Source organism: Puntigrus tetrazona, chromosome 16, assembly GCF_018831695.1.
Source record: "Puntigrus tetrazona isolate hp1 chromosome 16, ASM1883169v1, whole genome shotgun sequence".
Taxonomy (NCBI): Eukaryota; Metazoa; Chordata; class Actinopteri; order Cypriniformes; family Cyprinidae; genus Puntigrus; species Puntigrus tetrazona.
The window spans coordinates 8,945,529-8,958,097 of record NC_056714.1 but is presented as its reverse complement, the minus strand read 5'-3'; the positions used below and the strand labels follow the sequence as shown (position 1 = coordinate 8,958,097).

Here is a 12,569-nt window from a genome sequence, read left to right as displayed (position 1 = left end):
CAGGAGCTCATCCCAGACTGGACAAATCCCAGATGCAAGCAAAGAAAGAGCACATTTGAAGCTTTTAAAATAGAGCCACACCTGTTAGTCTAACAGACTTTTATTTGCAGCCCTAACAAACAAATAGCTGTCTGCTAGTCAACAATACCTGTATTTGGATAGGTTCAGACAGACGGCTAAAAGTTAGCAAACATTCCCTTTCCAAACAAAAAAAAAATGGAAACAAAAGTCATATTTCACGATTATTAGCTGCTCTGCCAGCTGCAATGTCAATGTACAGACCTAAACAGCTTGCTCCTCAATCACAGAGCTTCTCCAATCATTTTCTTTATAAACCAAACGCCTTTTATTTAAAAAAAGACTTTCAATTTTGTGATTTATATCTAGGTTATTCGGAGATTAATCAGTATTTAAACAATTGCCGTAAAACACGCCTCTCGAGTAATATCTTTTTTGCGCAATCAATGAAAAACTCCCACGAACAGAATATGTGTCTATATTTCAGAAGCATGTTTTAACAGCAAAAGCGTGCAGGTGGACGCCACGCCTTCTTTTCGCTTTACAGCCAATCGCCGTCGCCGAATCAAAGCAGCTGCGCGGGGATTGGCCGGCTCTTCCCCTCCTTCAGGTAATGAGAGCGCACCTTTGCTCGTTCACAATAACAGTCACCTTGAGACTTCCGAGAATTAACACAATTTTCCGCTTGATCCTGAATGTTTGGCTGCTCTCCTTTGTGCGGAACAGACGGAGGATGCTGTAATGAGTGTCGGATGCGAGAAGTTGTTTGACCTGTAGTCCGAGTTTCCTTTCAGCCGTTCTCTGCGACTCACCTGCCTCATCTTCACCGACCTGAAAGTCCAGTTTCGCTGTGGGAGCCCAGCAGTGCACATGGCTCAGGAGGAGAAGTAAGTCGCCAATATAAACACTAGTTGAGCACTTTATAAGAAAGAGCAAACTCGAGTCAGTTACTCAGCAATAAACTTATTGATGTTTATCTTTATATGTGATGTTATCGCGGAAGGTCGTTTGGTTTGACGTGCTTTGATCCCATGGGTCTTTATTACAGTAGCAATAGTAGCATAAAAAGGAAAGAAATGAGGTCCTAGAATAGAACCTTGTGGAACTCCTCAGAATTTGACTATAATTATATTATATATATATATATATATATATATATATATATATATATATATATATATATATATATATATATATATATATATATATATTCTTTAGATGATTAGTAGTATACATACTACATACTATTCAGTAAATTGCAAAATAAAAAAAAACAAGTATTTCCGACTGCTTTTTTCTTTCTCTTTTACCCTTCTGGCGTGTGTTTGTTTGCTGCGATACATCTATAACGGTGGGCCTGGGCAGGTGGCTTATATTAGCTAACATCCTTGTACAGCCCCTCCCATGCAACCCTTCCTCACTGTAGTATCAATATCCAGCAGGATATAGTTCATTGTCCAACCGAAAAAAGCAATTGTGTGGAAAACGTAAAAGGATAGTGCTGGGAATTTCAGTTGTATGCTCCAACCCTTTGTAAACTTCACGAACCCTAAGGTATAGAGAGAGAGAGGTGGTATTTTTGGGATTGTGCCTGTTTTCCAAAAATGTAATTTTTTTTGACGCATTTATATAAGTTAACTTTCATTGATATTTTTAGTAAGCGTCTGGTGGTGGTGGTCCCTAATGAGATGAATATTCCATCACGCCGTGCCTTCACAAGTGAAGATGAGGCATGGAAATCTTACCTGGAGAATCCCCTGACTGCTGCCACCAAGGCCATGATGAGCATCAATGGAGATGAAGACAGCGTGGCTGCCCTTGGACTCCTTTATGATTACTATAAGGTCAGAAACTATCTGTAACACGCTTAAGAAGGTAACTGATGTTACCTGTAGTGTACGTATATGAAAATGCATTGTCAGGACATTTTTCCATTTTCCTTTCCTTTAGGTTCCTAAAGAGAAGAGGCTCTTACCAGTACCCAAACTTCCAGAAGATCATGAAAAGAGGTCAGTACAACATGGAAATGAGGAAGGTCTGAGACCACTTGTGAAACTGCATTCATAATTACACTATTTAGTTTTTTTATTAAAGTTCGAACTGAAGAATTACTTTCAACATTTGTATGAATCTTAAATAGTTCTTCATTTAGGCCATACATTTCCTGTTTGATTATTAACTTCATTTCCCACGAAAAGAATGGATGGATGGAGGGATGGATGAATGAATAAATGTTCCAGTTGGATATAATAACTCATTTGATAACCACTTTCTTCAGCCGGATCGGTCAAGATGGCCTCGAGTCGGCAGAAAATCGAATCCAGGTCCTGAAGTCACTTCCTGTCAACCTGTCGTTGAATACTGACGTGCACAGTGCAGAAAATAAACCAGACCTGTTCGGTCCAGTGGCAGTTGAGGATGGTGTCGTGGCCACTGTGAAAGCTGAGGTTTACGCTCAGGCCTTCTCCAACCATCACCAGCCGCAGGGGGTCCAGTATCAGCGCATGACCTACCATCAGCCTTTACCAGATCCAGCGGGCATCAGCCACGACGGATACATGAAGGACGAACAGTGCAGTACGCCAGACAGCACCTTTGAGGACTCCTACCCAGAGGAGACTATGGTGAGCTTTCTCTCAGTTAAAAATGTGTCACTTTATGGCGGTCACTCATCGTCAACTCAAAATGAACATTCATGAAGAATATACAAACGTAAAGCAGTTTAGTTTTGTTTCTTTAGTAGGTTCATACTTCAATCATACACTGTTTTTGACAGAAGTACAGGGTGCCCACCACACTAGGGGCAGAAGATTTCTCCCAGGAGCATTCAGGGATGTAAGTACACCACGCCAGATCATTAATATTCATTTACACTACCATTCAAACGTTCATTAAATGTTTTTCAAAAACAGAAATTCTAGTAATTCTACCCCTAAAATATCTCTCTTTCCTGCAGAAGTAATTTTGAATCATGGTGATTTGGAAATCAAGCTCAGTCTAGATGATCTGTATTTAGAATTTATATTTATATTTATATTTATATTTATTTTTAATTAATGTGTTTTTGGGGCAACATGTTATAAAAATACATTGAGGGGTGAGAACCAGAAAGGCGTAAGTGACATTTTAACTAACTTTACAGAAAAAAAAATTGATCATACTTTAATCTGACTTTGTGTGCTGATTTAATTTTTTTTATAATACAAATTTGTACACTCATGGATGACAGAACCTTTGGTAGAAGAAAAAGAGCTCATTAAGAGCTGTCTTTTGATATATATCTCCATTTCACCAAAAATGTATTTTAGACCCTGCTGGTTCTCACCCCTCTACGTAATATTTTAGAGAATATTAAAATATTTTATTATAAAATTGAGTTATTATAAAAATGTTATGTCTCCCAAAATACGTGATACACATGCTTTTAGTTCCGGTGTCTTTTGTATGATACCAGTGTCGTTTGTTGTAATAGAAAGTCATATTTTGATTTGAATTGATTTGATTGACTTGATTTGAAGTTTGGACCAACAAAGTGTTCTTTCCAGTGTGATTTCCATTCACGCAACAGTGTTTCTGTCCACTCCCAGAGACATGTTTCAGTACAGTATAGAAGCGAGTCGTTCGGCCCGTGAGAAGGCCGGCGAGGGGCCCATGATCTACCTGAACAAGGGCCAGTTCTACGGCATCACTCTCAGTGAGACCGGGGCCAACAAGGGCCTTCGACATCCCATCAGTAAAGTGCGGGTGAGTTTTGCCGTTACCATGTCAACCTCTCTTGAATCTGTAATCTGTAACTGCTATTAAGGACCAGAACCTCTTTCAGAGTGTAGTGATGGTGGTGTTCGGACAGGAGAAATGTCGAGATGAGCAGCTAAAGCACTGGAACTATTGGCACTCCCGTCAGCACACGGCCAAACAGAGAGTCCTTGACATAGGTGGGCGTCTGCTTTATCTATGTATCTTTTACATATGCCTGAAAGGTGAACATTAGCAAAGTTATTGCTTTTTTTTCACATTATAACACTTTCAAAGTGCTGTCTCATCGATTGATCATGATTAATTGCATCCAAAATAATTGTGTGTGTGTGTGTGTAAAAAAAAAAATTATATACAAAATATATTATGTAAAAGCAAATGTTTATTTTGGATGCTGTTAATCACAGTTAATCGATTTGACAGATGCGACTTCCAAATTAAAGCAGTTTTCTTGAGTCCATTGTGAAATCATTCCCGTGCTCACTTCAAATAAAAATGTCTGCCTTAATTTTCCAGTACAAAGTTTTTAAATTAAGTGATTTTTTTGCTCTTAAAACAAGGAAGCGTCTGCCGTTTTCTCTTTTAAAGTTTATTTCTCATACCTCACTGGATGGTATTTTGCTTGTTTTCTTGAGTCACTCTTTCAGGAAACAAGGCTTTACACCATAAATAATTTAGCTTCTCAAGTAAATGTGTGGATGTTGAGATATTTGTGCTGGTTAACAAGGCAAACATGCAGAGTAGGACAGAATTAAATACTATTTTACCCACAAAAACCTTAACACTTCCACCTGTTTTTGTCTTATTATATGCCTTATGCTCTTTTATGCTCTGCGTCTGTATCCCTGGGATACCGGATAACTGGAGTCCCTTCCTTTTTGTTCATCTTTTTTTGTTTTATTTGAGGTGTATCCTAAAAAAAGGCTGCAACTTTAGCACAATGCTTAGGGCAAAGTCTTCCATCATAACTCCCAGTTGGGAAGCGCGAGGACAATGAGGGGTCAGGTTAAAGGGGGGTTTTGACACCTGAGGGGCACTGCGATGGTCTTCTCCGTGGCAGCTGGCAACCTGACGTGGTTTGGGCATGATTTTGGAGGACCGAAACCCGATCTGCTGATCCTGATGTTGTCCTGATTTGAATAACAGTATCCAGGGATTTTTCATAGAGCCTGAGGCAGAAGATCAGGATTTGAATAGGAGCGTTAACCGTTTGGGGGGGGGGAGGCTGAATCCTCAGACAAGCGGGGGCTTGGGAAAGGGTCCTGCTCTTTTGTAAACGGGAGGCTTGAGTAACATCTGCCATACATTCAAGCGGTGTTGTATTTACACAGCAGGCAGGCACACCGTGTCATTGACGTGAAGCGTGTAACAGAACGCCTCCCTCCGAGGTCAAAATGCGTCCCGTTTTCTTCAAATTTTTTAAAACGACTATAAACTGTATTTGCTTGAATATTACATGCATATTTATTCAGGGCAAAACAAGCGAGCTATCGCTTCCTCGCATTTATCTTAACGTCATGTGGCGTAAAATGTAGCAATTTGTGGCTAATAGCATCAGCGTAACAATTCGAGCGACAAGTTGAACTTGAAAACTGACTTGAGTTTGAGAATTTGGTATGTCCAGCTTTTTGCGTGAACAAGAGCAGCACCTGAGCTGGCGAAACCTGATGATCGTGTTATCCTGCATGATCCCAGAATCAAAAACTACAGCATCTTGTGCTTCAGTAAACACAAAGATTTCGAAAGGTCACAAATTTGATTAGAGGCCAAAAAATAATGTAGACTTAAATAAAGTTAAATTACGTTTCGGATATTTTTTGCTTTAAAATATTCTAAATAAATATCATTCATGATGAGAGTTCAGGATTATGTTATCTAAATTGATTTAGGCACATTTTATTTTCATGTATTTTATTTATTTATTTATTTATTATGTAATTAGAATCCCAGATTTTACATTTCAAAGTAAAATATATTAGTTATTCAATATATCTATATATAAATTAGATATTTTATTTATATAAATTAATGAATGCCATATTTTTTCAATTCCACTCTTTTATTTTTGTAGTTTAAATAGTTTTCAACTTCATTTTATTGTATTTTATACTGTTTATTTTATTAATCCAAATAAGATCTTAAATAGTCGATTTTTTTGTTAAATATTTCTTATTTTTTCAATTTTATTTTAATTTACTATCATTTATATTCTATAGTTTATTGGGACCTCTTTATTAAAGGGACCAATTCTCCACTAACTAATTTTGCCTATTATTAACATATTGGCTACATGACCTTATTCTACATCCCTAATCCTACCCAATACCTAATTGTAATTCAGTTTAATTTGGTTTAAAAAAAAAAAAAAAAAAAAATATATAATATATATATATATATATATATATATATATATATATATATATATATATATATATATATATATATATACATATATAATTTTTTTTTTTTTTTTTTTCTAAATATCTCAAATGTCTGTTTTTTTTGGGGGGGGGTTTGCCTCTGACATTTAAACCATGCTGCTGTTAAAGGTCTTAAAGACAATACAGTAAATAATCTACTTTATAAAATCACAAATGGTAACTAATGTCATGTTTCACCCTTCAGCTGACTACAAAGAGAGCTTCAGCACCATTGGCAACATTGAAGAAATCGCTTACAATGCTGTGTCCTTCACCTGGGACGTCAACGAGGAGGCAAAGGTGAGCCTTCAGCTCAGGTTCTCTGAGTTTTTGCTGGGATCTTAAAGTTCGCAGGTCCAGCTGAAGAGGTTCGATAAGAGTCGTTGAGCCTGAGGAGACATTACGGCTCCTCTTCCCCGCAGCATCCTATTCACAACCAGGAGGATTTTTTCATTCTTAGTTCCCGTAGTTAACAAGCTTACTTTAAGTGCACTCTTAAGGGAGGAGGTCCACCCAGCACTCCCGGTCAATATTTGTCTTTTTGAAGTAGCCTGTTGTGTAATTGCAATAGCCAGAGGAGAGCTTAATGGCAAATACCTCTGGAAATTGTTTCCATTTTATTTCAATTTATATGCATTTATATTTGAACTGTATTTTCAGAGAATATAAACATTCACACGCCTCCAGGTTTAAGAGCCAACTGATGAACGGTCCGACCGTGTAGGAGATTTCGGCTTAACCTCGCGTTCGTTCAGCCGTCGTTTGCTCGCATGCACCCACACGCACAAGCCAGAGAGATCTGTTGTGAAAGATCTGTCCGTGTACGCAGTTGCTAACTGATTCCTGTCAGAATCGATCACGTGGCCCTGAGAACGCGAGCGGTTCTCATAACATCGAACAACAAGCTCCTCTATGAAACAACAGCTACAGGCACAGACATGAAAGCACGGGAGACCGTCAGTGGGAAACTATTTTCACCTCGGGCTGAGAGATTCGCTGCCTTTTCATCTTTCAACAGTCGTTTTTCCAGTGTCTCTTGATATATTGGCATAAGACGGGTTACAGTTGGGAATATTTCGAATCAATTTAGTTTTGCTTACTATTTGAATAAACCGCAGACAGGCGCCCGATGATGGAGTGCTTGTGTGGTTTTTGTTTAGAGTCGCTTTTAAAGATTTTAAGATTGTGAACGTTAGACACAGTAGACGCGTTATTCACTATTAAAGGTCACAAGTCTAAACAGAAGCCGGATGGGTATTTTTGAGATTAAAGATAGGCTAGTGCTAAAAAGATTTGCCGTGAAAACTGCTGTGCTTTATTCAACATTTGGCTGAAGTCTGGGAGGCCGTCCAGTTATTTCTTTTTATTCAGGATTAGTTTATTAATGAACCGTCTGTAGAGGTTCACGCCGAGGTCTGTCATTTCACTATCAAACACAATTGCAAAAATAACATGTTTCTCGAATGCTCCCCATGTCTGCCGTGCCATTGGTCGGCTCGCTCCCAAATAATGCACCCCGGGCTGAAGCAATGACGCTAGTATCGGCTTTTGTAAGCATCTTCTGCACGCGCGTATCATTTTAAAGTCTGCGTGAACCGGAAGTTTGATTCTGCTTCCGTGTTGTGAAGTACTTTAGAAAGACACGGGATGCTGAATGAGGAAAATAGAGGGAGTGGCTTGTTTGTCGTACCGCAGATTGATTGGATGCAGTAAAGTAGGCGTTTCATTCAAAGATGGAGGGGCGTGGTTAATGATGTCATTTCATCAGCGAAGGCTCATCGTTTTAGAGGGAAGCATTTTCAGATTTGGATTCAAGATTAAAAGCAATTTTTTTTTCTGAGGATTGACCTGCACGGATGAATCGTTCACCACAAAAAAAATGATTGGTAAACGTGCACGATGAACGTATCCGACTAGAACTAGTTTTAAAAAACGCAGGGAACGGAGGGCAGCGGAACTGGAAAAAGCAAAACTATTTTCAGTTAAACTTATTTTAACTTGCGGGTCCATTAGTGCGCTGCTTCCTAGATATTAAAAACTAAAAACATTCTGTATGAACAGACCCTTAATGTCCCGTTTTCTAGTTTTTAAATGCGCAAACATGATCTTGTGTGAACAGCCCGTCGCTGCACGGTTTTTCCCATTTTCAAACGCATTCCTTACTGCACATTTTTTTGTTTTTGTTCTGTATAAACACATTTTTTTTGTGTGTGTCACGTTTAACGGCCCCTTACCTGCAGTGTTTTCTAGAATGGCTCTGTGCTTGTTTTATTTTTGTTTTGTTTTGTTTTAAACCCAAAAATGTTTTCTGTGTAAAGCCCCCTCACAGTACAGTTTTCTATTTTTTAATGCAAAAATGTGTTCTGTGTGAATGGCTGATTTTTTTATTTTTTTTTCTACTTTTAAATTCTGCGAGAACGTTCCCTTTTTAATAGCTGAGCAGCTTAAGTGGAAAAACCGCCTCTGGCTCTTTTGTCGCAAGATAATAAGACATGATTGCCTGGCCATACTTGACCTTTTCCGAGCTCAGAAATGCATGTTTTGTCAGGCTGAATTGTGTGCGCCTTGTGGGTTCTTTCTTCCAGGTTTTCATTACGGTGAACTGTCTGAGCACCGACTTCTCCTCACAGAAGGGAGTCAAAGGTCTTCCTCTTATGATCCAGATTGACACGTACAGTTACAACAACAGGAGCAACAGACCCATTCACAGAGCCTACTCCCAGATCAAGGTCTTCTGTGACAAGGTCGGTGATTGTTATGGGTCAAACCTCCATTTAAATCCAAGGCCTGACTCATTTTACAAGTTGTTACAGAGGACGTTTTGTGTTTGCCATTCCCATTTCCTGTATCGGCTGTAATTACGTGACCTTCGTGTAGTGTAATTATTTTAGCGTTACGGTTCATCATTGGAATTAACTGCTTTATATACTGAACTTACTTAATAATGCTGTTTGCTTGACGTTTCCTTTCCTTTTTATTTTGGTAACGACGACATGATCAAATAAACACGTCTTATATACAGGGAGCAGAACGAAAAATTCGTGACGAGGAGAAAAAGCAGCTTCGGAAAAAGGTCAAAGGTCAAGCCGTTGGCCACCAGGGTCACGACGGTAAGAGTTCTGTCAATCAACCATATATAGCCTCATTATCTATCACGTGGCTGGGATTTTACTCTGATCGGGGATAAAAATGCACAAAGGCATTTTGCGATGAGCGCGAAATTGAATAAAAACAGTTTGGCATTTCAGGTATTGAGCTAAAATGTGACCGCTATGACCATGACTATGTGCGTCTCTCTGCGATTTTTGACTCGAGCCACTGGTTTTCTTTCGCTCTGTTAGGTAAGAGAGGAAGCTTCTCCACTTTAGCTCAAAAGAGGCCAGATATTACGCTCTTTAAAACCATAACAGACCTGGAGTCCCAGCCTGTCCTGTTCATACCCGACGTCCATTTGAACAACCTCCAGAGAGCGGGTCAGGTGAGGACGAACGCTTTAATAAGAGCCAGTTATTAAGGTGTAGTCTCTTAGTAATTGCTAGATTGTAGTGACTTACATTAGTTAAATGGTTGTGATTTCGTTCGCTTTTGAACATATCATGAAAGTGTGTGCTAATATTAAGTCTCTATAACCCTTTTTCTCTTTGTTCACAGGTGTTCAGTTTTGGTGTTGAAGAAATGGAGAGTGATGGGTAAGTGCATTTGCTAAGAATGTCCTGGTTTAATCATAATAGAATTACTATCGGTGTGGCAATGAATTGCTAGATATGGCTTTATAATAGTGGTTATATTCTCAGTATCAGTGGATAGTAATTGGCCAGTATTTAATTGCTGTCAGTTTTCCCTATTTTCTTTTACTCACATATAGTTTTTATTTATTATACATAATAAATTAATTAATAAAAAAAAAAAAAAAAAAAAAATATATATATATATATATATATATATATATATATATATATATATATATATATATATATATATATATATATATATATATTTTTTTTTTTTATTTAGACTAAATAATGCGGCTTTATTATTTTATTTATTATCTGTTTACACCATAACATTAAAATATTCTAGTCTATTTTTAGTTTTTTTTTTTTATTTGATTGTATATTCTTTATGATAAATGTCTGTTTGTATTAATTCATAAAAACACTGGTGCTGTCAAACGATTAACCCTGATTAATCACATCCAAAATAAACATATTTATTTACATAACGTGTGTGTGTAGATTTATGTAGGCTATATATAAATACACATGCATGTGTATGTATTTAAGAAAAATTGTATGTTTATAAATTCTATATATTCATGTATAATATAAAATCTAAGTATATGCATTTATTAAACATTTTTACACGCTTTCAAAATGCAAACTGTATTTATAAATGCGTAATAAATATGCACAGTACACGTACGTAACAAGACATAACTTTTATGGCAGTGTGGCCATGAAAAGACCGTTCCGGTCATCAGAAGAAGACGTTTCTCCACCCGCCAAACACAGCAGGGATGAAAGAAGAGGTATGATTTACCGCACATGTGTGACGTCTGAGCAACTGTCTTCTCCCTGTCTTCTGTGTTCTTAATGATATTTTTCTGCAGTCCTGCTGTACGTAAGAAGAGAAACCGATGAGGTCTTTGACGCCCTGATGCTAAGGTCCCCAACACTGAAAAGTCTGCTTGAGGCAGTAAGTAGAAAGTCTGTACAGTGCATGGGAGTCTAAACGGACAGAAGAGAATAGGTTTAACACCGCATTAAGTGGCAGATCAGATTACTTTCCATGGAATACAACAATAGTCGCAAATAAACTGCCATTCGCAGAGGCTTGTTCGGATTGAGGCCCTCACTTTTATTTTTATTTCTTCAAGATATCAGGCAAATATTCTGTTCCTGTGGAGAAAATGACTAAAATCTATAAGAGAAGCAAGAAAGGGTGAGTAAACCGTGCTAAAAAAACGTATAAAATGATCAGTACGAAATTATTTTGAATGCAAATCGAATTTATTTAACCGCTAGTATCCTGGTCAACATGGACGACAACATCATTGCGCACTACTGCAACGAGGACACCTTCATCCTTTCCATCGACAATCAAGTGGACTGTTTTCGGGTGACCCTTACTGAAATTTAAACGCCACCGCCACAATAAGGCGCGCATCTAATGGGAGGACATTTGTTATCCTGAGGCGGCACGCGATTCATGCTGTGCATCTGTTTTGGTTCTTACGAGCTGCGTGTTAGAAGAGGAAGCGCTTCAGTGGACCCGCTTGTACAGTTTAACTCGTTCAAATATACTTCATGACGGATGGTCTGAACAACACATAAAATGCTCTTCCAAAGCACTATAATATGCCAGTCAAGTTTTACGGCTTTTTTTTTTCCCTTTGATGTGCTATATCTCCCCCTTGAGGCCAACGCCGCGAAGCCTAGCAGATTTTCGCATGCATTCAGTCCTTTGCTATAATATTCGAACATAGGAGATCTATATAGATACTCTTATACTATGAAGACATTGTATTTTAATATGCTCAGCGTATAGCATACACTGACGGACGGCGCTAATGCTACACTGTATTTGTTATGTATCTTGTGTGTTACATGAATGTATAGTTTACACGTTTTCCTCATTGTGTTCTGTTTTGATGTCTTTACAAAAAATTAACATACCGTGTAAATATTTTTTTATGGTTTTATTTTATCAGTTGAATAAACAAAGTCCAAGGAACGTTTTTGGATCTTGAATCGTCTTTGCAAGTCAAATTTTAAGTCACTTATAAAACTTTTATTTTATTTTTTAAGACATGATTTATTACATTTACGGAAAGTAAAAAAATTTTTTTTGCCTTATTACAAATATCGTTCCGTTTGCAAATAGTCCGGAAAATGTTTGCCCGAAATATTTAAGCGGTAATATTTCCGTTTTCAAGATCCTAATAAGAGCAGTAAATGAACTTATTAGATTATTTCTGAAGGATGCTGAAACCTTGATAAGCCTTCTTAAAACATGAATCAACATTAATCTTTTACATTATGAATGCCAGCTTAACTTGTATTGTAGTATTTAACGATAAGCTTTATTTATACACTTATTTTAGAACGTTCTGTTACCCGTTTTATTATTTGTATGAAATTTGCATGTAATATGTATATATCCCTGGTTTTGCTAGATAGTGGTTTTATGTTGACGATCCCCCCCCGTCTCTGATTTTCAGAGAACCACATTAAAAGATTTCTCATTTGACTATGCAAACACACCCTCTGACTCTATTTCTTTCCCAGGCTTTAGGTGTGTGTGTGTGTGTGTGTGTGTGTGTGTGTATAATTACGCAGGCACAGGTGTCTCCATCACAGTCTGTGCGTAAGAAGG

General features: G+C 37.7%; 1 protein-coding gene across 2 annotated transcripts; it reads left to right on the top strand.

Moving 5' to 3' along the window:
- Positions 1 to 647: 647 nt before the first annotated feature.
- grhl2a (grainyhead-like transcription factor 2a) lies at positions 648 to 11,927 on the top strand. 2 transcript variants are annotated; one of them, XM_043261997.1, is made up of 16 exons: positions 648 to 905; positions 1,676 to 1,862; positions 1,969 to 2,027; positions 2,297 to 2,642; positions 2,798 to 2,853; positions 3,606 to 3,762; positions 3,842 to 3,953; positions 6,400 to 6,494; positions 8,780 to 8,938; positions 9,217 to 9,304; positions 9,536 to 9,672; positions 9,846 to 9,883; positions 10,643 to 10,722; positions 10,804 to 10,889; positions 11,071 to 11,135; positions 11,219 to 11,927. In XM_043261997.1, exons 1-16 carry the CDS (start codon positions 889 to 891, stop codon positions 11,331 to 11,333), a joined length of 1,797 nt encoding a protein of 598 aa, XP_043117932.1. In that variant the 5' UTR covers positions 648 to 888; the 3' UTR covers positions 11,334 to 11,927. The 2 variants fall into 2 exon arrangements, with proteins under 2 accessions (XP_043117932.1, XP_043117931.1); XM_043261996.1 differs by having other exon boundaries at positions 649 to 905; positions 2,795 to 2,853.
- The last annotated feature ends 642 nt before the right edge of the window (positions 11,928 to 12,569 follow it).

What these genes read in the sequence shown, in the direction of transcription:
- grhl2a (XM_043261996.1), top strand. An exon ending in CCAGAAGATCATGAAAAGAG is followed by an intron (nt 2,028 to 2,296) that starts GTCAGTACAACA and finishes CACTTTCTTCAG; the next exon opens with CCGGATCGGTCAAGATGGCC. An exon ending in ACCTCCAGAGAGCGGGTCAG is followed by an intron (nt 9,673 to 9,845) that starts GTGAGGACGAAC and finishes CTTTGTTCACAG; the next exon opens with GTGTTCAGTTTTGGTGTTGA.